The sequence below is a fragment of the Scophthalmus maximus genome, chromosome 2 (genome assembly GCF_022379125.1).
Source record: "Scophthalmus maximus strain ysfricsl-2021 chromosome 2, ASM2237912v1, whole genome shotgun sequence".
Lineage (NCBI taxonomy): Eukaryota > Metazoa > Chordata > Actinopteri > Pleuronectiformes > Scophthalmidae > Scophthalmus > Scophthalmus maximus.
The window spans coordinates 24,364,836-24,391,469 of record NC_061516.1 but is presented as its reverse complement, the minus strand read 5'-3'; the positions used below and the strand labels follow the sequence as shown (position 1 = coordinate 24,391,469).

Genomic DNA, 26,634 nt, shown 5'->3' with positions numbered 1-26,634 from the left:
CCCTTCTACGGGGGGTGGGTTTGTTTCTCGACGCATGCTCTCCCTGCAGCTTCTGTTGAGGCAAATGGTCCACGTGCATTTACCCTGGTGCTATCACAAGAGAAGGAGGTTGCGCGTGTGTGTGTGTGTGTGTGAACAGGGAGTCGGGAACATAATGTGAGAATCAGCTTCTGACAGCTCAGCCGTACAACATCCTGTCTTCCCATTAGCAAAGGCGAAGGTTGGGGCCATGATTTCCTGCTGAATTACGGTGGACATTAGTCGTGTGGGGGCCACGGACACATCAAAGTCATCAAAAGACTCGCTCTAAAAGGATGGAGGCCTCCTGTGGTTTGAATGGAGCGGGGTGTTTTATTTTTTTTCTCTCGGTGCAAGGCTTTTAGTCGTCCACGTGTTGCATTACCGCGTTTATCTTTGTGTGTCTGTCAGCGTGGGGGTGGATGAGAGGGGCAACTCGCAGCCCACGTCATGGGGGGATTTGGTGTTTAGGCTCGGGGACAGACGTACAGAAGGTCTGCTACAGTTACATGAAAATTCATAAGATACTTATACTCTGCATGCACGCACACACACACACACACACAGACACACGCACGCACGCACACACACAGACACACACGCACACACACACACACACACACACACACGCATGCACACATACTCTCTCACACACACACACACACACACACACACACAGATTGTGGTCCTTGATTATTGGTCTATAGGTGATAACAATGACAGTGTTTTCTTTTTAATACTGGTCCCGGATGAGTCGCTCCTTCATAGATCTATGAAGGATATGACACCTCTACTATAGAGAAATATTATTGCCAGCATCGTGTTTTTTCTGGTTTCTCGTGTATAATGTCCTGATGCGACTTTGTGTGAAGTCTGTGGGGGGGGGGGGGGGGGGGGGGGGGGGGGTCAGTGATGTTGGACGGCTCGTCTGAAAACCTCCGCACGAACGAAGCGCCGAGGCGAAGTGCGATCGCGGCTGTCTGCGGCGCTTGAGAGGATCAGTGGAAGAGGATTTTTTTTGGCGGCCGGCTATACGGAGAGCACAAAGGATCAGGAAACAAATCACACGTCAGATATCCAACATGTATCAATCAGAGTCAGGAGCCGTAATTTGTCAACCGGAAGATCTTGGGCGTCAAACTGACTCCTACAGACGTGAAACCAGGAAACAGGTGGGGGTCAGCCGCCTCGTGATGTGGGATAGCACCTCGCTTGTTTCACTAGCACATCAACTCTCATCTCTCTCCCCTGTAAATAACATCCATTCAGCTGGCGTCCGCTGGGCGCTGAGCGTCGCTCCCCACCCCGCCGCATGAGAACTGCTCCGTTCGCTCTGCTAATTCCCTCCGACAATAGCGGCCAAATAATGTCTCTGTGGGATCAGGGTCTCCCAAAAGTGATAAAGAAGTCATTTTGGCCGGGGAGGAGCACATTAGAGTCTAATGCCCTGGCTCGGAGGGGGAACAAAATATTTGTTACTGGTATCAACAGAATGAAAGCATGTTGAGATAATGCTTCAGAGGCCGAGGGACTTTAAAACCGTGACGCTCGGTGAACTCGGGGAGGCGGCGGATATGAAGAAATGCGTTGCGACGACCGCACCATAAGTAAATCACCTGCTGGGCTTCCAACTAGGTCCCGGATAGCAGATTACAAATAAAAACAAAACTGGTCCACTCTACGCCGCGGTTAGGGGGAACAATTCGGGGCGAGTTCGTCTCTGCCTGAATCGATAGTCTAAGGATAGAAGGCGCTGGACGCCGCATCGATCGCAAAAGCCCCTGGCAAATTTGTTGTTCTGTAAATTTGACTTGCAGCAGCATGTAATAAAATGACTACGTGGCACATGAATCCATATATACAAAATGTAATCCAGTGACTCACTGGAGCTGATTAGGTCCCGTCTACTTTTAGACCTAACCATATACTGTACGCCCCCTGCCCCCCCAATGGCAATTATGCGCATGAGTGTAGCGACAAACAGAGCTCGATAAAAATAAACTGCACTTGCATTGAAAGGGAGTCAGGATTATGGAACGTGTGGTGTCGCACACGTGCTGGCGATGGGCACGCCGGTGCAAACAACACACAAATCTAGCAAATAGCGCATATGATAACCTCAAAATGGGGTTAAATACACCGACTGCAAAATGTACAGACTTTGCCCAGGTGTACAAAAAAACACACGAGGGGCAGGTTAGGGTTCCTTTCATACGCTGGAACTGCGTCCAGTTTAGACGAGTGTGCATCTGGACGAAAGAAGGGGAAAGGTGAAACTCAAATGGGAGGGGAAGAGATACAGAGCACAAAGGGGGTCAGCGAAGTGTAAGAGCGGCGTACCATAGACATAGAGGATGTAGTCGTCGAAGGACTCCCCCACCGAGTTGGACGCCACGCAGCGGTAGGTTCCGTTGTAGGACTTGTTCAGGTTCTCGATGTACAGATCGCCGCCGGTGATGACGGCGTGCGACGGCACGTCGTCGTCCACCTTCACCCAGCTCACCAGCTGCGGCCTGAAAAGCAGAAACACCGGATGAAACGTCTCAGTGACGGGAGGGAAGGAGCGATTCTTGAACCCAGGCAACATCCGTGCCGACACATTTTTCTTTTTTAAAAAAAAACGGTGACTCGTCAAAACTCCACATGAGCCTCTTAGCTCCGGACGTTTCTCTTCCTGGCCCGACGACAGGGCGGAGTGTTTCAACTTGGGTTTTATTTGGCTTCACCGCCTGCCGTCGAGTCGAGACTGCTAAGAACCAATCGGGAAGCGAATGCCTACGATGTGGCACTGGAGTTTCCAAACTTCCCCGTTCCGGGCGATGGAGAACTCAGGGGAAGTGTGGACGGTGGCAGAAGCGATGCGTTTTATCATGTGGATGTAGCCTAAAAAGACTTAAGTGCAGTTCGTGGCTCCTGACTGATGCACTTTTCATTACAACCCAAACTATAAAGCATTATTGTTTTTTGCTGTTTTTAGACCTGATCTGCCCGTAGAGACACGTTTAAATCCATCTGCCATCGTCGTCTCTGGACCACCGGGGAGAAGTCTCTCTCTGTGTGTCTATCAGTACTGCATCCAAACGCTCTTCTAATCACATTGCAGCATTATTAAAAAGAAGAGCTAGTTGGTAAGAAAAACAACAAGACATGACATTCTTCCCTTTGTGCCGAGTGAAAGCAACAGTAACTGTGTGGTGGCTTTGTCTTGAAATTACAGGCGTTCCAGTGCATATGAGTGTAGGTGGGCGCCACACCGGGCGCCTGTATTTGTGTTTTTTTTGTACCTCGACTGAGGTTTATAGTGGGGGTGACAGATTTGATTTTTTTGACAATGAGCTCAGAGCGCCACGGAGTCACACGGGGGGGGAGAGAAAAAGACAAAACACTTTCTATTTTGCCGCCGCAACTTCCAACGGCCACTGCCAAGCTACTGTTATTTCCCCTGAGCTCGCGCTGATGGCCTCTCTTGTTGCATTCTGTTGTGGCGTTTTTAACTTGTTTCCCTTCATTTGGAAACCTTTGGTGTGGAGGGAGCGAGCGGATAGGGGAGAGAGAGAGAGAGAGAGAGAGAGAGAGAGAGAGAGAGAGAGAGAGAGAAATATATATAAATATATAAAAAACAGCAGTTGGGGCTCGACAGCAAACACACCACCAACTGTGTATAATGGCGGTGGTGGACTGGCAGAATGGCGGCGTGCCACGTAGTTCTGTCGCAATATAATAATATATAATAACCTTATCGACTTAGCGTGCGATACATGAATATGGACTCAATCATTTTTATTGACCTCAATAACAGCCATTGTGTCTAGAGTCCAGCAAAGTCTTGCTGCTTTTGTCCTCGCATCTGTTCTTGTCGTATGATTAACTAATAACTGGTTTGGTCTGTAAAATGTCACACAATAGAGATTTCTCAATATGTTTTCTGACGGCACCAAGTCTTTTAAGTGCTTGTTTTGTCTGAGGCCTTAACGCAAGTCTAAACTTTGGATAACTCCCATGATTCAGTATCAAAATCATGGACGTGAGATGACGATAATATTGTTTATCGCGATACTTCCTGGGACAATATACCGGGAAACACACGGAAGTTATCGTGACGGGCCCAGTGCCATGTGTGCTACCAGTGTTCTCCAGATGAAATGTAATGTGAATAAATGATAAAATGGTCTGTTCCCGCTGACCGCATGAGAGACGTGACCCCCGGGAAGCAAAAGAAAAAAAGAAGTTTCTACTGGTCGGAGGGATGTGGTGGGAAGTGAATCCGGAGCAGGCGGATGGACAGAGATAGACGAAAGAGGTGAGATGGGGCTGCAAGGAGAGAAGAAGGGCATGCGTCTGGAATACAAATGGCTGCCTGCAGCCGCGGCCCCCCGTGCTATCTGCTGGTAATGACTGCACAACTCTCAGCAGCTCTAATGAAAATGACTTCCAATTCCCGGCTCACTGTATTGATTGTGTTTTCATCTTTATAAAAATGAATACGGGTAGTGCGCTTGTCTCGATGCCAAGTATGAAAACTGGGGGGGGGGGGCTGGCAGGGGGAGAGGAATTTAGAAGCACACAGTGTGTGTGTGTGTGTGTGTGTTAGTGTGTGTGTGTGTGTGTGTGCGCTTGCATGTTTTTGTGCTTCTACCCTTCAGAGAATCATACAGAGTTTTTCATCCTCACAAGGTGAAAACTTCCTGCACTGTGACGACAGTTTGAGATTAGATTTTAGATTTTGGGTCGAGTTTGAGGCCGAGTCAATGTCTTTCATTGGTTTGGAGTTTTCGTGAACACTTGCACTCTCCCCACCCGCACAGTTCAGAGCCACAACTGACCTGTAAACGTGAGGTGACTGCAGTGATTGATCAAAAAAAAAAGAAATAGAAATAACTCAGATTACTCCGTTGCCATTGTCCATAATGGTTCATGTTTACTTGCATTTCCGCCTGCAGGGACAAAACGTGTCGGCAGAAGCCCAAACTCAAAAGAACCAAATCAATTTCAATATCGCAATTTAAACAATGACCACTAACAAGCACTTATCATTCTTGCCACTAATCCACTTCAGAGAACGCTTCTCTGTAAAAGGAGGCTTTGTCGGTGGCTCTAAAACAATCCTGTCTCCGATGATTTCCCGAATACTGAATTGTTTTCAAAGAATTACGTAGTGGCAACGTTGTTCTGAATGAATGAACTGCCACTTCATCCGCAGGGTCACACCGTCTGTCAGCTGTGGATTCCATTTTTGTAACTTTTCGGATCGGTTAGAGGCAACGAAAGCACTTTCGTTAAAGTTCGGGGAACGGTCGCGGTCGCCTAGCCTGGGACGCGTCACTCAACAGAAGTCACGTGATTCGTTTCTCCCATTGGTTGTAGATTCATCCAATTTGCGTCTGGAGGCGATTTGGCCTGCGTCCATTTGGTAACGCCTCTCGGAAATCGAAAAAAATGAACCGAGATGCGCCAGACCAATGCGCATTTGAGTATTAGTCCGACCACGCCAGGCTAGCGGTTGCCTGGGTTACCATTAAAATCCATTGCAACCGCAGTCTTACGAACTTATCAGAGCCACCGTCCAAACCTACAGATAAAAAATTGAACGTAGGTTTTCAAAGGAGTAGGCCTCCTTCTGTAAGGTCGTCGCCATGTTTGAATTTACTCGTGCACAGAAACTCACGATCCTGTTTCTAATGTAATATTCATACCTTCAGCGTCGTCCGATGATTATCTTGTTCTGTTCAAATTTGAACGGCCGCGTCAACAAACTAATATGACTGATTCCAACAACAGCGACTGCATTGGCGGTTTGGCAGGTCTCCTGCCCGAGGCCTCTCACACCTTTACTCACCCCCCTCCTGCTAGTACTGATGGCTTCAGTTGCAGTCGATTACATCTCATTCCACCACGACCTGTCATCTGAACAAACCAACACCTGTGTGTGCAGACGACGCACGAGGGACAACAGCCTAACGAGTGACGGGCAGGAGTTTTCAGATGCCGCAAGTCGTTGAAGATGAAGGCGGAGGCAACAACTGATTGCGGATGTTGTAGATTGTGCCGCAAACAATCTCTTAACTTTAATCCAAGAGAAAATTGACTTCATCTGTACAGCTTCGAGGCCATCGACATTCTCCATAGATGTTTTCAGAAAATGGCCACTCATCACCTGTTCACGCCTATTCAACCGCCAGTGCTGCAAAATCTGTACCTACTAGATATTAGGAGCCACTCTCACACCATATTATTAATGCTCCTCTCAGCTCTGCCTTCCGCCCATAAAATAGTGGTAATTAAACACCTGCTCAAAATATCACACAGTAATTCTGGCGAACGGCATTTCATAATTACAGGCCGGTTTCCTAAAAGATGGAGAAAAGAACATAGCAGCCATTCGATTATGAGTATAAAAAAGTATCCGGCAATGGTCCTTCAGAATCGTCTAGCCTCAGGTGTCCACGTGACATTTCTCTCTTCAACATGCTCTTGTGTCAAAGGCAGCCCTCTTATCCCTCAGCTCAACTCCATCTCTCTGATTAAAAGTGATCTCTGCAACCACCCGTGCCTCTCAATTTCATGTACCGGGTTTCATATTCCACAGAGTGCTGGTATTTCACGATTCCTATAGAGACAATCTTTATTGCTAAATTCAACAATAACCAAATCTGACCCTGTCACTTGCCCGTCACACCTAAAACCCGGCCCACTTCTTTTTTATTTTGCAGGTCATGGGACCACAAATCAATGATTCTCTGTCACTCGTCCGGGCTATGAATGGGGAGGCTGTGGGGATCGACTGGCTGTCATGGGCTCGAAAGTGCCATTGCTCAACCTGGCCTTAGGAGCAGGCCCAAAGTATATTCTGAGCAAGAAATGGCTCTTTTCAAATCATAAGTTAGCGGGGTTTGATTTGTGAGGTTGTGGCTCCGAAATGGAAACCAGTACTATGTTTCAAAATGTTCAGACTGAACAAGGACCATCATAACCAAGTGACAACCCGTCACCCATTGTTTTGTGAAGCGCCATCTTGTTTTTTTGAAAGCAAACATAGGATTGGGCGTGTGGTCCGACAGAGATCTTGTTCACTGCGCACCCGCCTACACCTGCAGCGGACCAGCTGTCTATCACGCTGTATCCACGCTACGGTGCTTTATCGTCTATTTAACCCTAAATTATACCACAAAGCGCGAATCGTGAGGGTATGACCCCCGTCAAGATCGTCAAGAGAAAGGGTAATGTGAGTTTAGAACTGATCCTCAGTCGAAGGAAGTATGGCTTCTCTGTTCTTTTTGGGCATTTGCTAACAAGAGGGACAAGACACTGCTTCAGATTAGGGACGGGCCTAGGAGGATATGATATTTCAAAATATATTTTCATCCTGCTTAAAGTTATCCAGGAGTTCTTGCAAGCTATTCGGGTGTAGCAGGGAATCCTCAGGACATAAGGCTGGTACTATGTTTTGTTCAGAAATACCCTACGTGTATAAATAAATTAAATAAACAAAAGAGGTTCAAGGATCGAGCCTTGGGGTACGCCACAGGCCACAGGTGAAGAAACAACAAGTCTGAGAAACTCCTTTTTGATAAATATGATCTAAATCTCGGAGGGGGCACTCATTCCAACAAATTTGGAACAATCTGCCGTGTCGAAAGGTACAGTTTAGGAAAATTAGTGGTGAACAGTTTCCTTGCATCAACTGTTAATGAGAGATCCCAAGTTACTTTAATGATGGCTGACATCTATTATCAGGAAAAAGTCCACACTGGCACATTGAAAGGAGAGAAAGAACAGAAGTTTCTTTTTTTGCTCCAGTGCAGTCTCACACAATACACCTCTGGAGGCCGCGGTAATATTTTCCATCCAGCATGAGAGGCTACAGATGCTCTCCGAGCAGCGCGGCGATAAACAGTTTGATATTATCTGTTTCCCATAAAAATAGAATAAAAGTTCTTGTGCTTCTCAGAGGGATGATTCAGCGCTGACAATATGAGGAATGTCAGGAGCACAGCTCATGACAGATTAGAGAACCCGCTCTGTTCTGCAGGATCACTACCGTTCGGTACCCATGTGTTTTTTACTTATATTAAACTGTAACTGCTTCTGAAGTCGTCACTTTGAAAAGTGAATTTCTTTTCTCTGTGGGCTTTCTTTTTATTTCAGAGTCTAGTATTACCTGTGAAGAGGACTTCTTTGTTTTTTTGTGTTTTGGTCTGGTGGATTGGTGAACTGAAATTACTGCAATGCCAATGTGAATACCAGCCAGTAACGTTTATGTGCTTCACTGTGTCGTTTTATTCTTTTCTGATGCCCATATTTCTCTTACTGTTTTATACTGTATATCCATATTGGCTGAATCTACCACATTCTCTTTGTGCATATAACATTATATTGATATCCTCCAAAAAACATTAAAGGATTTATCAGAAACCATTTTTTTAAGGCTTCGGTTCCTATCCAGATTATTTTCAAATGATGACGGGTGTTCAATCTAATGACGCATATATTAAGTTTGCTTCAACATTGAAGTTTTTCATTTGCAGTTTGCGAAAGTTCCACATAGTTCAGCTTCCTGCGTGCATAAGACGGATTGGTACGAGGTCGAAGAGATTTCTATCTTCTCTGTCTAAGTATTGGAAATATGAAATGCGCATGTTTATTTTCTGATTTAACGCGGCACGACTTGCTGCTGCAGAAGTCTAATGTTCACCTCTGCTCAGCAGCACTAAGCCAAACAGCTAAGGACATTAATAGCTCCACACACACCCCTGCAAAGACACACACATGCACACAACCAAGGAATGCAGGCGGGATGTGTGCATGAATAAATAAATGTGCATCTGTGAGCATGTAGGTCTGCTTTGCCTCCCCGTGGACATTTTTAATTGGTTAAAAATGTGTGTGTTGGTGTGTGTGTGTGTGTGTGTGTGTGCACATCATACTGGGGTTTGCCTTTGGCCTGACACGTCAGCTCCAAGTTCTCTCCTTCCCTGGTCAGACCCTGAGGAAATTCCACCACGATCTTGACCTCCGGTTTGTCTGAAAGGGTGAGAGAGACAGAAAGTTACACGCTGGGACGACATAACTGGAAAATACTTATCGATCTGTACATTCACTATTTTCTTTCGGATGGACAGAAATGATACGTATTTTTCGGCTCCCGGTTCCTGTACTGAAACAAACAAAAGTCTCCTACAGATTATGTCCGCACGCCAAAATTTGATTTAATTGCCCCTGGTAATGCTTGAAGACTAAATCAAACTTTTTCCCTCCGATGGGTTTTGTTTGACACGTCCCCAGCGTGACAGAAAGGGATGTGGAGGTCAGCGGAGGGAGCACACAGGAGTTGAGCTTCAACACCGACGCGCCGGAGTTCACGCGTGTGTGAGCTGATGCCGATCAGCAAATGGTCTCCTCGCATTATTACTTAGCTGATATGATCACGTCAGCTGTGGCTGCTGCTGCAGCTCCTCGCACCGTCCGTCCGTCGCGGTTTTTCCCCCCGGCGACGGCCCCACTTGGTCCGGTATGCGCCAGTATTCTTCATCTGGTTATCCTAATCTGGGCAGTGGCATTTTCCTTTTTCGCGTAACTGTTATTCCATCGGCTTCTATCGCGGCTTTCGCTATTTGCCCTCAATCAGAATCAGTAAACTGCCGCAGAAACAGTCCCGATAGACTTTCGGAGTGAAATCAACAATAAATGCAGCAACACGAACGAGGTCCCCGACCTGTGTTGGGAGCTCCAGACGAGGTCAGGTCCATCCATGTTTCTGAGAGGCAACTTTAATATTACTGCGATTGAACCGAGCCACACGAACCTTGTGCGATCTGTGTGGATTTGACTTATATTCAACGTAGTCACATTGGCGACACTGCAACGAATCACACTTTGGATGTGTTGGGGTCTACCGCACGGATTTCGTCGACGGAACCTTGAATCAATCGGACACCAAAATGCAAGCGACAGCTTTGGGCGAAACGACGCGGAGCGGCGCCGGACCACGAGCCCCGAGCGTGTCCAAGGTCGTTACCTGATAAAGCCGCAAACACAAAAGAGACGACGCGCCTGAGGAGCCGCGGCGTCAATGCGAGAATGTTGTTTTGACAAATAATTGCCGTGCTTTGACAGTCGCGCCCGAGCTACTCTTTCGCAACAGCGGAATTCTCTATTGTTCCCCGATCCGTCGAGTGTTGCCGGTGTTATCAAAGCGCCTTTTTTTTCTTCCCATCTTGGTGTGAGAGATGATCCTTTATTATGGACAAAAAATCATATGTTTTATTCAATCCATCATCTAGTGCTAGTGATTGAATTCAGCGTCGCCTTGTACTGGAATAAGATTAAGAGAGTACAACAACAGCGACAGAGGCTTTTGCACTGACTTTGAAACACTGCGAATGCTTTACGGTAACAAACATGGCTTTGTATTAACCTCATGCATTTTTTTCAGTATCAGTATTTGAAGTAAAAGATTTAAAAAAGATATATATATTTGTTTCACAAGCAGTTTAACCAACATGTCTGACTCCTAAACACTATTCAGCTGCAGTTTTCCTCAGGACCGACTGTTGAGTTACAACCCTGTCATTACCGTTTTCTAATTGCGATATGAATTTCATTTTGCTTCTTTCCCCAGTTTTATAGGCCCAAACGCGCAATTTGCCGCCGCACTCTTTTAATCAGCCCGCGTCGACAGCGGTGCTTCGGCCCTGAGTTACGATTTCAAAGCCTGCGGTGAGAGTTCCACGCCGCCGCCGCCGCCGTCCGACGACCTTCTCCGCAGCAAACGCCACACGTCTGGCCGTCCGTCCGTCTTAATCACGCCGTGCCGGTGGCCGGCTCTCAGCCTCGGGTGATAAGCCACGGTCGACGCGCTCACTGCGCGCGCGAGGGTTTAGACAAGCAGACCCTTTGGTTTTTTGGGGGTTTTCGCTGCAGGCACCGCGTGGCATCCTGCCACCCTCTCTTCGCTCGCCACGTCATCTGACCTTGTCGTCTCGCAGCCATAAATGTGAAGGATGGCCGGGCATCTGCGGGCTTGTTTTGATAGTCTCAAGTAGTTGCGCCGGAGCTGTCTCAGATCTGGATACTGCCTCTTAAGTGGAGATGAAATAGTGTCTCGCGTATGCAAGAGGGGCCGTTTTTCATTATGCCAACTGAATTATCGGCTTTATTGTGTGCCTCACCTCCGGAGCACTCGAGGCGGCATTATCCATCTGCCAGCTGACCTTAAGGGTAAACAACCAGGCGACGGAGCAGAGCTACTTACTTTGTTTACGCACGGAAAAAAAGCATCGCAGGCTTATGTAATTATGCGGTCCCCTTAACAATGGGCCTTTTTCTTTGTTGTTTTGTTTTTAGAGCTTATTCTCACCGCACAATGGAATGGACAAAAACTGTGGAAACCTCGCAGAAATAATTCTATTACGGGGAATTTACAGTAAGTTTTATTGTTCCCTGCCATAAATCTGCACAAGCCGTGGTTGTGCATGAATTAGCAGCTGATCTGTGGCCACTTTAAAATAAAGAATATCTACTATGCTACAAGTGTAAACATGACAGTAAACTGCACTGCTAGTTATTTAAAGAAACATGTCATGTAATTAATGTTGTCTCATAAAGTATGCATTGCTTGTAAGCATAGCTAATACGGTATTTCCTAAAATAAAATAAAAATTAAAAACCCTGTAGTCAATTAAAAGCCTGGTCTCATATTTTGTCTGGAAGCGAACAAATAAAAGGCCATAAACTCCCGGCGCCTGTCACATAAAGTTCATGACATTTCTGCCGCTTTAATGGCTGCGCTTTGTTGTCCTGGATTACTCATCTAATGCATTGCTGTCCTATTTCGGTCTCTGCGGGTGTCTGTGGGTCAATGTCTCAGCCAAGTGCAGTTTTTTCTTTTTTAGAAACGTAGAATGTTTCACGATAGAAGCTCTGTTTGGCTTCTGTCACCAGGAGGCTAGAAGTCTCTTTTTACTTTGAGATAAGAAATAAAAAAACATCCCTCTAATTCAAACCTGTTATCTTCTGCAGATGACGCTGGACTTTTTTTTTTTTCTTCCTATCACCATATGGTACGCCAATAATCCAGTGTGTTTCAAATTAAAATAAAGAATATGGGCAATGATCCCAAAATGAAAACATTATTGAATTAAACAATATAATTTCTTTCTGTTGCCTTTGTTTTTTCCCTGTTGTACAGAAACTGAAATAAGAACTGAACTATGTATTGAACCAAGTTAACAGAACATATCCATTTCATTGCATCCAATTAATTTTGGTTTGTAGTCAGTGTTGGAAATTAACTGCTTTCTAGGTTGTCCTGGGGGTTTTTCACATTAGTAAAATGAGGCCAAAAGAAGTGAAAGAACAGACAATAGCCTTCTGTCAACACTCTTCAATTGTTATATTAATGTGCACAGCGCAGATAATGGAGGAGAAGGCGGGCTGCAGGACCGGCGATGCCCAGTTCAGTCTGCGCAGGGCGTGTTACCTTTTTTTAAAAGGTAACACGGCCCGGAGCCAGGCCCGGAGCCGGGGGGGGGGGGGGGGGGTTGGTCCGTATGAGCACACTGTCATCGCAGGCCGACAAAATGCCAAGCTGCCTCCGTAGATGAGCTGATCTCCTGTTGCCGCTCTCCCAGGGAAAGGTCAGATAGCAACAGAGGGTATGTTTTTTTTTTAACTGAATTCTAAAACACGCTAAAGGCCACTGATATAAGTTTACAGAGCAATGACAAATGTGAATGTTATCATGAGTAAAACGATCTCAAACCCTCACAACACCGAGGCCTATTTTACCTGTAGTCCTACTTGTTACTAACTACCGAGCGGCAAAATCAATACATTGTATTATTGTTAGTCTACTGTATTTACTTTCAGGTCGGGCAAACTCTGCAACTCCCACGTGTTGCATCTTCTGTATTCACAACTAAGTAGTGTAACAGGCAGGCGGTCCTTCAGTTTGGAAGGGATTCAGTGGCTCTCCAGAAGTACAGACCTCATGGAGACCTCACAGGAGACCTGTCGCTAATATTGTCCTCATCAGTCAGCCAAGGGGTGAGAACACACAAAATTTAAATATCACAACTTTGAATTTGTAATTTTCCTGGAGCCACGTTTCCCCCTTTTGTTGGTGTCGGCCATCGTCGATCCCGTATCGCCTGCTCGCTGAACACAAGAGTCCAAAACTGAAATGAATCCTCCGTCGAACTCCCGGCAACACAACGAACAACTCAAATGCCAAAACGACGCAACATTTCTGGGATTTGAAACTTTAGCTTAATTGCCGATTTTCAAATCGTATTCCCAGTTACTTAAAAAAAGAAAAGAAATCTCATTTAAAAAGTAATATACTACTTTTCAAAAAAAGTGTGTGAGTGTATGTGTTTATAAGCAAACTGCTGATTGAGGTGCACGTCACTTATTGGCTTGTGTAGGGGAGAGCATTTTAATTTGCCTTGTGTGATTTGACAAAGATTTGAGTTTTCCACCTTTGTGTCTCGTGTCAATGCATCATAACCGAGTTATGAAGCAAAACTGTTTTGGCTGCAGAGGAAATATAGTCAACGGACACAAACCGACAAGTGGCTCAAAACTGCAATGCACCGTTTTAACATGTTCACGGCCCTAAATGACAAGTTAGTGCAGATGAGGACAATTAAATTTAAAAAAAACTGAACGATATCTTGAAATATGAAATCAGTTGCAAGTCAGTTTGTAAAGCTTCAGAGTGATGACAGATGTGAAAAAGGGCAAAACATTATTACAGGAAGGTCACATAATAACTGTCATTGGTGTGTTTCTTTGAAGATGTTCATCTATTTATTTCCACTTTTTAATTATCATGCACTAAGGATATTTTCTCACTAACGACATTTAATTGGTGGACATGTTTCACTTTTAATTTCATTTAATTCCTCTTATCTACTGCAGTTCAAATGACTGAGTAAAGCGGATCAGACACTTGAAATCAGAAAAAAAAACACCACAAAGGTGCATAATGCTGTTACTACAACTTCATGTACTCACACTGCACCTCCAGGTATTTCTGTGCTTGGAAGTCCTTGACTGCCGGGTGGTCTACGATGCAAATCACAGGCACGCCGTCGTCCTCCTTGTTCACGGTGAACGTCAGGCGGCTGGTGACGGTGTACATCTTGTCGTAGGTCAGCTCAACTCTGGGCTTGCCTGGAGGGAGCAGAGACGAGCAGCAGACTTGAACACAGAATTGCGGGCGCGTGTTGGGTTTCAGCTGAAATATGAACGAAGCTCGCTCGTCTTCTAGGCAACGCTCGTCTTCTAGGCAACGCTCGCTCTGCACGTGCCCGGGTGGCGGGAGCTCAAGAATTGCTCGGCAACAAGCTTAAGATGGTTGCTGAGGCCGTGGAAGAAAAAATGTGCCCGTCAGTGCAAATGTTTCGGTCGATTGAAGTCTAAACCTTCACCTGCAGTCGCAAAGCCCTCATTGTGCAGTGATCCAAAGAATAACATCAAACGGCAACAACAAGACTCCTTTACACATTTTCTTAGCGAGTTACGTGGCCTGGAAGGCTGAACTCATTAAGCGCTGCGAGTGTTTACTTCGCCTCAGCAAGGCAACCCCCCCCTGGAAATGAATTGATTTTTCGATATGAATATTTTGTTTTGTTATGAAATGCGCGCGTGACCGGGCCCTTTAAGCTTCGACTCCTTCACACTGAAGGGAGCCACATGTGGTCTCTTCATCAGTGGGACGTGAACAACAACATCATTTGAGGTTTTTTTTCATCCACAGTTTCCCTCGCAGGGCCACAGGGGGTTGGGACCACCTCCCCGCAACACTGAGCAACAGGTGGGGTACAACCTCACCAGCGTGTCAGTCTATCAACAACCGTTGACACATCCCAAATTTTCTCCGATGTGGGACGAATAAAGGATCATCTTACCGTATCATCTCATGCAGACAATTGAGAGTCTCCTGTTGGGAAACTGGAGCACCGAGGCGAAACCATATCCAACCAGTGGATCTGACCCCCGACCCTGTGTTGCTGGAAGTCTACAGTGTTCGTCATTGCCACACCATTCGTCCTGCGGTTCCAGATGTGTGATCTATACCGTCTTAAAGTTAGAACTGGAATGTTAAGAGGTGGGGAAAGAAAAAGACTATGACTCCTACTCGATCGCTGGCTCTGTTGACTTCTTGAAGTCAACATGATAAAAAAAAGGACCCACTGACTATGTTCATGTGATCATTTGTTTTACAGATATCTATTTGGAGAGCTAAAGGTCATGTTGTGATATTACAACAGTGGTCCTTACAGGGTCAATTCTAAAAAAGCAATTTAGAGATGTTATTGCCTACGTTAATATTTCATATTTGTTCCGGCCTTGTGCGTCCTTGGTTCCTCTCGGAGTGCTTTGTAAACAGCTTGCTGTGTTGAAGGGTCTGCCCTCTTAGTTTTTACTTCACAAAGGCAGCTGGAGGAAAGAAACGCTTTAAAAAATATATCCTGGCCTGACAAAGACAAGAATTTTCTGGGTGCAATGAGAAATGACCCTACACAAAAATATGTAGAGTTGAAGTGATGTTGACCTTGAGAAGGTGAATCAGTTTAAAATGGCCAACCAACAGGGAGAACTGTGCAACTGTGAGTCACTCATTAGGGCTTTATGAAGCCAGACTTATTGTGTAGCCACCTTTCGCTCAGCGCTTCCAAATCTGAAGTCTGCAAACTAAACCCAATATGTTTCTCAAATGCAACAGAGAGAGGATGCCTCGCCACAGTCCTCCAAAATGAGAAGGATAGCTGCAGACGGCTCTGCACGGCAGAGTTGCAAAGAGAGATTGATCATTTTTATCCCTTTGCCCTACTTGCGAACAGTCTGTTGCACAAGTGTGTTTGTGTCACATCAATAAAACAAATACTGGAAGCAACAAAGTGGAAGAGGTCTACAAAGAGAAATGCAGGAACAGGAGAAAATTTGTCTTAATGCGGGGAGTGTTGCATCCATCACTCCCCTCCCGGCATTGATTTAACTCCTCTCTGTTCATCCAAATTACCTATTTAGAAGTATCGCCCCCCCCGAGAAATAAATAAATCCTTTAATGACCTCAAAATAGCTTGAATGCACCTCCACACCTTTTCCTCATGAAGTATTTGCGGATATATGCATATACAAATTACCCTCCCTCCATCTCCACCCACCTCCTCTCCTGCAGCTGTGACCAAAACACACAAACCTCTGCTTGCCTACTGTTTTGCTCGCGGCCGTATGGCTAATTAGTGGCACGCAGTATTATGGGAGTAATCCAGGCATATGTGTTCGAAAACAGAATCGGACTCTTGAGAGGAAGACGAAGAAAGGGGAAGATGAAGAAGAGGAAAAGGTAGAAGAAAAAGAAGCGAATGCATCAGAATGGTAGTGTTTTTTATGTTACATGAGTCATCTATTAATATTTTGGTAATAATTAAGATTAATAATGAAAAAGATCAGTTATATTTGTTGACAATGTTTTGCAAATGTGATTGATAAACCTTAGTCCCAATCATTTGCTCTGCTGCTGCCTTAACCAATAAGTAGCCTTGCTTCTCCTATTAATACTCCCAATAATGCCTTCGAAAGAACAGACTGTATCAAAGATGTACTGTGGTTAAATTATATGGAAAGCCCCACTCGGAAAACTGTTTGGACTGAAGGTATGGAACGTATGAAACGGTGCCGGTCTGAGTCACTTTTTGACTCAGACCACCCTCCCCCGCTCATGATGCGTCATGTGTCACATAAGATGGGCACGTGGACACGTTAACTGGGTTAAAGAGTTGATTTTCAACCCACTTACTTACTGCCGCTCAGCCACGGCGGCGATACCGTCACCGCGGTGACAGCTGTCTCTTTGGATGCTGGGACGCAATGCAAACCTGTGTGATGTGCCTGGTGCACAGGAACAGGTTGTCATGAATAAATCCCACTCCAAGCCTTCAGACACATGCAAGGGGCCTAAAATGGAAAAACATGAAGGGGATCTGCTCAAATCAAAAATGTCTTTGGAGATGCGGCATCATATTGGGTTGCTTTCGCATTGCCACATCAGGATAAGCCCAGAGTCAACGAACCAACACTCTACATTTTCTCTCGATGGGTTCGTTCATCATGGTAAATGTATTTCTTTCTTATGATTGTATGGTTTGGGATTGGGCATCAAATAGTTAAGGTCATATCGCTGTATTGCTCTTTGGCTCTAATGTTTATCTAGTTTTCCTGATCCCTGTGTCTTTAGATCTCCCTGGAGTTGAAGGTAGGTATCCTAATCAGGTACCAAAGTGCATCCATGGCAGAAGGTGCGGCTCTAAACCTGAGCTGTTTTCAGATATTAACTATGTGAAATTAACTCACAGCAAGAAGGTTCTGGGTTTGAGTCCCAGTTCAAACCAACCAGGGCCTTTCTGTGTGGAGTTTGCATGTTCTCCCCGTGTGTGCGTGGGTTCTCTCCGGGTTCTCCGGCTTCCTCCCACAGTCCAGAGACATGCAGAATGGGGTGAGGTTCATTGGAGACTCTAAATTGACCGTAGGTGTGAATGGTTGTCCGTCTCTCTATGTGGCCCTGCGATAGGCTGGCGACCTGTCCAGGGTGAACCCCGCCTTTCGCCCAGTGTCAGCTGGGATTGGCTCCAGGCCCCCCGCGACCCTTAAGTGGATTAAGCGGTAGACGATGGATGGATGGAAATTTCTGTGGCGTCTGGGTCGAGCGTGCAACCTGAAGGACATGACGATAATTCTCTGTTAAAGTTAAGGAAATTGTCCGGACTTCAGTGCCTGTCTGGAAGCAGCGCTGGAGACACAGTGTCTGCTTATTGGGATAGTCGAAATAGCTTTTCAATCATAATAGTTTGCCAACTGTCTGTTAGCAAGCTACGCAGCCCAATCACAAGGGCAACAATAAAGTTCATTCACTGCTCGGCTAATAGGCTTCCTCGTTCTTGGTGTCTCCCAAAAAAACCTTGTCAAGACCATTTATACTTGGCCGTTGATGCAAATCTGCACGAGAAAGTGCATTTCAGTTGAAACTAGAGCCGTAGAAAAAGTGAAGAGCGTGCGGATGAATTAGTGATTGCTCTCTGTTTGAATGCGTCATGCTGTGTGAAGCACCGAGGGACTAAGTGTGGTGGGTTCCAGTTGAGTGTCACTTTGAGGCAGCGGACGGTCAACGGAGAGCTGACGCAGCACTTGAGGCGTTTTGTAGATACCGACACAAAACCTGAGTTGGTCCTCTTCGCCTGCACCTCCTCTACGTTTCACTGCTTTAACTGTTATCGTTTCACCCAATTCTTGTGGAACAGGAAGGGAGTAACGTCTGCTTAAATAAAATATATCTCCCCCCCCCCCCCCCAAATATTCCTTTATCCATTTGTAGAGTCTTCCTGTGAGGGCAGGAGCAGGGTAATTGAAATCACCCAGTGGTTGTCTCATAAGACTTGAGGCTAATGGCTCTTCTGGTTCCTGTCAGTCAATGAAGGGCCCTATCTCCGGGCTTTTTCTTCTTTCTTTCTTTTTTGTTTTTCCATCTGTCCTCCTTTCTTTCATCGTGAAGGAACAGAGAGGAATGAACCCGCACTACTGCTCGATCCTGCACTCCGTTTTTCAAGACTTTCACTGCAGCGTACGTTTTAAGAGCCGGAGATATCAGTGTTAGGGCACGTGTTAGTAGTACATTGCTAAAGAAACTGGATGAGAGCAAATAAAAGACAATAGTAAGATAATTTGTCTGTGTGTGTTAGGGTTGGATTTACATTAGCAAGCAGGACGCTCGCAACCTTTAAGTAATATAGTGATGAATGATGAAGAGATCCCGATTAGGCCTTTTTTGGTAATTAAGTAAAAATCTGAGGACGTTTAATTAGAAATAAGTTTGCTCGGCAAGAGCCACAGCCAAAGCCACTTTGCGTAATTCTGCCCTGATGTCAGGACTCTGGCACCCAGAGCCATTTCTTTTTCTCCCCAGCTTTCATTTGCAACAACGGCAGAGAAGCACCAGAATTCATTTTCACAGTACTGCTGCAGTGTCAACTAAACAACCTGTGGGGTCGATTGACACAGTCCCCTACATTGCCATTAACTGTCATGTCCTTAACGTGACAGCTAACTAGTACGACAGGGTCAATAAGCCTGACATTGTTGAAATGACAACAATAATGTCACTTGCAAAGAACATAGAAAAATGCACAATCATAAAAGATGAAAATTTGCTATTGTTTGAGCTCGTAGCCCCTTTTAGCCTGTGGCCAAAATGGACAAAAGCAAGTGGCATGCTCCATATGTGTTGAGACAGGTGAGCCATTAAGTACTGTACTCCAGAGTATTGTGCTATGGCAGGAAAATTGCATCCATCAACTGTAGAAGTGCAAAAGAGTGTCGAGCCTGTTTTGTAATTGGCAACTCATTGTTAAGTGTGAGGCAGCTGCATGGGGCATTGGGGTTAAGGGGCTTTTAGCGTTACATAAATAATTTCTGCTGTTCATTAAACATGTAAATGAGCGCAGTTTGGAAGTTCGTTTAAAGAGATTTTGAGTGCTTAGCAAAGATGAGAGCTATTACAAAAACTCAAGTAAAGTCAGGGCACAAATAGTGGATCAGTATTTCACAGTGATTAACAGCTACGGTGGTTATAAGGTTCCGCTTTTACAAAAACAAGTTAACCGCCGTTGAGCGTGTGTGTTCACATGCAGCTAAGGGACTGTGTTGCTGTCAGCGTTCTGCGTGAGCACATCTCCTGAACCCGATAAAGTAACCGCTATGAACAGTTAGAAAAATCCAGTTGTCACAGAAAGATTTCTGCCAGAGACACCTGGTTATCTAACTTTCTAACGTGGAATTGACATGTGAACATGTACAGGAGGAGAGAAATTACAAAATGAAATGATGTGCTGGATCCTGGTCTCCAAAATATCCAACATATCTGGTTACAAACATGGACTCAATCCGAAACTATAACTTTCTACATCTGTACAGAAGAGCAGTCGCACAATTAAAATATATTGACTAGGAGCTACATTGCAAATTGTACGTACAAAACCTACAGCCTATGTATTGCCAGCACTTGCCCGGATACAGTAAATTTAAACCGAATGTCGGCAGTCATTTCATTGTTACAAGTCCCTGACCTTGGCACATTGGAACATTCTTAGATGTGAACTGACCACGTAGGGTTTAATGTCCTGCGTTGTCGAGGTGACGCTGCTCAGGGGCCTTCCACACGGCGTCTGATTAGGACCTTTGTTTCAGAGTCTTTACAAAGCTTCGCTATCTGGGCTCTGAGGTGGAGCTGCCTGGCAGGAGGCCTGTTCACCCCTGAGCCCTGCTCCGACTTCTGAGGCCCAGCTACCTTTGATGAAGGCATGAAAGTTGTCACAGTGCCAATGCACATCCACATGGCTTTAATGGAAACTATCCAAGGCTGCAGCTCAATTTGAAAAACAAAACAACAGCATTGACTCAAACGCTAAATACAGGGAAGTAAGAAGGCCGCTCCCCCCCCCCGAAAGAAATGGTTCATTTATATGGACTTCAAAGATGCACACATGCAAATGGTGGAATTTAGCAAAACTGAACAGAAGAATGTGCGCGGCTACAGCTGCGATATCTATTCAACAGTGGCGTGCCATCAGGGCAAACAAAGCTAAAAATATTCATCAATTGGATGATACATATATATCTCCTTACGCATGAGCCATAGACAGTATATCTCGGTTCACAAATTGAAATGTGCAGATGTTTGGTTATGTTTTTCATGTCTTTTTTGTCTCGTCTCTGTTATGTAAGGGAAAAAAAGAGAGCCAGTTAACGAACACATTTTGTCACAGTCATGTCAACAATCCCTCTGTTTCGCTCTCTTAAGACTGTGTTCCGACTGCTCCACCCTTGAACATGCAGCGGATTCATTTCCCTGTCATCATCCGCAATTGGGGAGTTCAAAGGTGAACATCAATGCGGGTTCGTCGTGACATTGACTGTAGGTGAGCACACAGACGGGAGTATATGAGCGGGATCCACAATCGGAATTTCTGAAGGCATGCGGCGCATTGTTTTCCCGCGAGTGAGCTTTTATGTGGGAATTTATTCACGGTTTCCACGTTTTGTCAAAGCGATGGGAAACAGTGGGGGCAGGAAGTTGTTGTTTCTTTCCAGAGGCGACACATCAAGGCTTTTTGTCATGTAACAGAGGTATTGTTTCATACAGATAACTGTAAAAAGTAATCCGGTGAGCGAATGTTGTGAAAGAGACTACCTCTGATTTTGTTGAGAGAAAATGTCCTGATTGATGACTATGTTTGTGTTTTTGTTTTATTCTTTGTGCGATCCTTGTGACCACCTACCTGGAAGCTCCTTATCTCCCTTCATCCATCGGATGGTGGCGGCAGGCTTACTGCTCATGGCAGTGCAGGTCATCTCTGTCTCGTTGCCCTCGCTCAGGACCTCATCCCGGGCCTCGATGATGGGGTTACCTGGAGGAACTGCAACGACACACACACAAACCAGGCTCTGTGAACACCGGAGGAATTGTTCTCTGGCACGGCTCACCCCTCAGCGCCACACGCTGAACAAACAGCTGACACAGAGGAGGAGAATTTAAAAGTAGTGTTTAAGTAGGTCAGACGACGAAGATGCAGAATACCTTTTTGTTGGAATTAGCTTATTTTGCTAATAATATTGGATTTATAGGATGAATTTCATCAGAATCGAGGGCACTTTTTTTATAACACATATTCATGCCTATGTCCAACAAATATGAGATCAAATCTATTCTATATATATATATGAGATATAAAAAATTATGATGTAAAGTCCATATGAATGAAAAAAATAAGGGAACATGACAATTAAAAAAAAGGATGTAAAAGACAAACTGGCACTGATATCATATCATCATGATATACTTTATATATATATATATATATATGTATATATATATATATATATATATATATATATATATATATATATATATATATATATATATTATATGAAGTAGTCTTACAGCAATATACTTATATATGGTTGAAGAAATTTGTAGTCATTAAATAGAAATATATATCAGGATATATGTAGGTACTACTATTGTACAAATCCACATGTACAAAATCCACTGTGTGTGTGTGCCTTGTTTAATGAACGTGCGTTCAGAGTTTAAATGTGAATTGTGACACATTTTGCCTTCCGTACTTGGCTTATATCAGCTTGTTTAAACACTGCAACGTTTTGTCGAGACATAATACACACACACACACACACACACACACACACACACACACACACACAAATACATGATATTCCTGTATTTCCTGGCTTCACAGTTGTTGCTGTCAGAGTTGTCAGCAGTTTTCTTAGCCAGCTGTCGACCGTGGTGCTCATCATGCGAAAGTATGTTTCGCAATGCTGATTAACAAGTCTCGCCTCACCTTCCTGCTACCAATACCACGGAATGCTTGTGAGTCTGTGTGTGTGTGTGTGTGTGTGTGTGTGTGTGTGCTTTGCCGTTGTAGCTACTTAGCACAGTGATGTCAGCGTAGGCTTCCTGCGGGGGATCCGTGTAGAGCTGGCAAACATATCGACCCTCGTCTGACAGCGAGACATTAGACAGTGACACCCGCAGCTCGTTCTCTGAGAAGTTCACCAGTTGAAAGCGAGCGTCTTTCAGTGCTGAAGGAGAAAAACACACACACACACACACAAAGGCGAAAATTTATACACCACATTTACACATTCAGGAGGAACATATAGAAGCATATCCGAGAATATTGAAGGAAGGAAGTGATGTTTAATTGTGACTGGAAAATCGAATGCCGTAGTGTGATTGATACTGACTCTGTATTAGTATTAGTACATTGAACTCGAGCATCAGATGCAGTAGAAAAAATGTGTAAAAAAATTGAATATCCTGCAGCCAAGAGGGATTTCATTAAATTTTGCCAAAACAACACTTAAAAAACAAACAAAAAAACAACCCAAAGATATTCCATTCATTATGTTAAGAACTTCAAAAATATTGAAGAAGGAAAGGTTTGGGATTGTTTTCACCCTAAAACACCATTTAAGATGATTACACTATCACAATATAATTTAGATGCTCCTGCTGATCTACTAATAAATGAATGTATCAATCACGTCAGTTCCACTATAATCAGTGTTGTACTTCTACTTTATAAAAAAAGTCAAAAACAAATACGATTCTAAACAGCTGAAAAAAATGGTTATTTATTATTTTTTACCATAGTGCAGCTGTTAATTATGCCCTATAGAAATGTATAAACAAGAACCATCTAAGAAGCAATTCAGATTTGTGTTTATAGTAACTCTAAACAATCAATAATAATAACAGCAATACAGGGGTTTGCTATCTTTTCTTTTTTTATTCATTAGAGAGTTCTACGAGTTACTATGGTTTCACAGAATCCCTAGCCCAAACCCCAGAGCCATGCAGCGGCCCTGCTTTCTCTGGGTGTAGGTGGTGTTATGTAAAAATAAATAGGCCCCATTTAATTATTTTTAAAGGGTTATATGGACAAATATGCCGCCAGTCTTTTTTCCCACTTAATGTGCATTGCAACTTCAAGCAACTTTCCAGAGAGGGAGAAAAAGAAAATCAATGTAATTAGTCAACAATCAATCACAGAGCAAACAAAAGATAAAAAGGAGAGAAAATGAAAGCACAATTCACACTACACGTTTAAACAAACAGTAAAATGATTAGTTATAGACGCAGAGCACATGCCAACATCATGACATATATTACCAGGGACCGCAACCTTGGGTGTCTGAGGACAACTGAGGAAAAAAAATCCATAAATCCTGTCTCTCCCTCATCTGTAGCCACTTTCATCTTGCCTAACCTTGTTTGCCCACCTACCTGAGCGCACTCTATCAGCTGTAATGCGGAATGACAACATATGGTTAAGATGAAAGCCTACCCGTCTCCGTCCCCCTTCGATATGCTGATAAATTCTGCTCTGACTGACAGCATCTCCGGGCTCTTCGCACTCCCCATCGTATATAGATCTTCTCTAGCTCCCTGGTTCTCCACAAGCTTAAAGCATTAAACATGGAGACGCAGAAAAAACAGCCACAAAAAAAACCCCCAAAACAACAAACATTAACAGATGGGATAACCGTGGGGCGGTATAATTATTTCACAAGGCTTTCACAGATAATGAACAGAAGGAGGATGATGCTGCTGTACGTGGCCATAGAGTACCTGCCTTCAATGTTAAGAGGTAGACCGACCTGGTATGAGTGACTGCGTGAGGGGAGAGGACGGGACTGCCAGCGAGAAGCACGAATACTAATGACCACAATTAATTCTTTGCATCATTAGACAAGAACATTCAGACACATTTTAAGCGATTCCATAAGGCTGACTGGAGATTAGGGCCTTTTGTCATCTCACTAAGGAAAGATAGGTAGAAAGAAATCTGCGTCCAAGAATCTCCACATCCATCTATGCTAAACCCAGGCCACCCAAAAAGAGAAAACACGCACACAAAAAAAACTTATCGCAGCTATTAGTATATTTGTCTGAGCACAATGACGCCCCTAACGGTGGCACATGGAGAATATGGCCCTAATTAGTGCGGCTCATTCAAAAGACTCGTTAAAGGCCTCATTAAAACGAGAGGTCAGCCTCTAATCCTGATGATTTAATCAAACTAAATGTTCCCAGATTTCGAACATAAGCAACGCTGCCGTACACGAATGCACAGGAGAAGGCGTTCGGTCTGTTGTCGGAGGCACAGCTGCTCTTACACAGAGAGATATTCTGAGGGGGGGATTGTGGTGAGCAGCATCCAATGGTTTAAGGGTAATGGGAAGAGATGTGACCATTCAATTAATCATAAAGCTTTTTTTCTTTCATTAGAGGTGAAACGGACCCTGTCCCAGTAAGAATTCAAGATGCATTATGTATAATTGAGCTCAATTATATACAACCGTTTCAATTAACACTCCAGTGAGCACAGGGATAGATGGGACAACATCAAGGAGCCATGTTCTTATGAACTGAACTTATTTGGTCTTTTCCATTGAGATAAGTACAAGCTTTTAATTGATAAAAGTGGTCTGAATGTCCCCAAAAAGTAGATTGTGACCTGGATATGGACTGGTTATAAAACATGGCATCATCTGCATAACACTGCCGAAATTGGTGAAAACCATGCAGACCAGCGTATCTTTCAAGAAGTCATGGAATGCAAACATAAATTTGCTAACAACGAGGCCAAAAACCCTTGAGTCGTATCTTCCGTCGCTAGCACGTCTCTTAATGTTTACAAAGTACACACAGTGTTGTGTGGTCCGCACCCTTTTTTGCTTTCAATTTACGAAGCCAGGGCTGCGAAAACACAGAGACGACAGCTAGCGGACTGTGAGGAAATATTCACTGAATTTTACAAACAGTGTATTTGATTTAAGCGCTTACTGCCCCTTCAAGCGAGTGTGTTTTTTTGCCTAAATCTTTACCATGGTGTCATTAGATACATTTTTCAATAGTGATTTGGAACAGCTTTGGAAGGCATCCTGCCAACAGGGTGCGTCAGATAAAACAAAAACACTTCAACAAGTCGTTCTACAGGTCAAACAAACAACATATTCTGTTGGTTTGATTTGAAGGACCCGTTGACCTTAATATCATCTGTGCTCAATGCCATTTTCTGTTGAAACATGTCATGGCTGTCACGGAAATCCCTTAATCCTGGTTGCAGAGCTCTGATTGATCGATTGCGCCATGGAAACAGCTGCTTATGAGCAAAACAGCAGACTGTGGGTGATTCAGATTCCTGGAGTCTAATATTTGATGAGGAAATAGCAACTGGGATCATCCAATGTATCGCAGAGTTACACAACAGAATCTTAGATCCACAGTTAATTGGGCAATGGCCAAACACAGAGGACATTCGTACATAATTCAATTTGATGGGGGTAAAAAATGCACCGATGACTTTGCTCTTTAATAAATCCCAGGTCTTTGATGGAAAAACAACCCCAAAAATCTCATGCTGTGTACGGCGGAATATCCCGAAATACTTGGCGTCAACAAATTTTTAAGAAATCCCTGCCAATCAGATATAATCCATTTCACAAAAGCATTGCTTGGAAGATCTCATAATCCTCTTATGTGTCACTTCTAAGTAAGGCGTTGTGGAATAACCATGAGCGGAATAAATAAATACTTTCTGATACATGTTAAGAAGGAAAACTCTGCTGAGGCTCTGGGGCAAGGACACGGTTCCCCCCCATCGCCAAGGTTTGGGACAATGACGCCGGAGGCTCAAAGAGAAACTGGTCGGCACAGCAGTGCAGTATATTTCACAGAAGAAGAAAAAAAAATGAAGCTGCGTATCTGGCGAAGAGAAGGTGAGCCAGGCAACACTGCGGACAGTTCTTTTATTGTTATGTCACAGCGCACGAGAAAACATAATTCACTCCTTCCTCTTTGTGTACTTTGGACCAGAAAAGAGAAAGAAGAGGGTGACCTTTAGCTCCGTGCTCTTCTCGCCCCGTTTTTCTTCCCTTGTTCTGTCACATCTGATACTGTGAGAAGGACATCGCAGATGCCTGACAAAAGGTAATTGATAGAGAAGAGGAGTCCTGTCCAGAACTCTT

The 26,634-nt window shown here is 44.4% G+C and overlaps 1 protein-coding gene across 5 annotated transcripts in view; it reads right to left on the bottom strand.

The window, feature by feature from the left end:
* Window positions 1-26,634, bottom strand: part of cadm1a (cell adhesion molecule 1a) — a 344,647-nt gene that overhangs the window by 46,119 nt on the left and 271,894 nt on the right. For all 5 annotated transcript variants that reach the window (XM_035625134.2, XM_035625136.2, XM_035625137.2 and 2 more), the window contains 5 exons: window positions 22,528-22,680; window positions 21,357-21,494; window positions 14,035-14,193; window positions 8,943-9,039; window positions 2,359-2,531 (listed from right to left, as the gene is read on the bottom strand). In XM_035625134.2, the coding sequence (XP_035481027.1) occupies window positions 2,359-2,531; window positions 8,943-9,039; window positions 14,035-14,193; window positions 21,357-21,494; window positions 22,528-22,680 (720 nt within the window). The remainder of the gene's footprint in view (window positions 1-2,358; window positions 2,532-8,942; window positions 9,040-14,034; window positions 14,194-21,356; window positions 21,495-22,527; window positions 22,681-26,634) is intronic.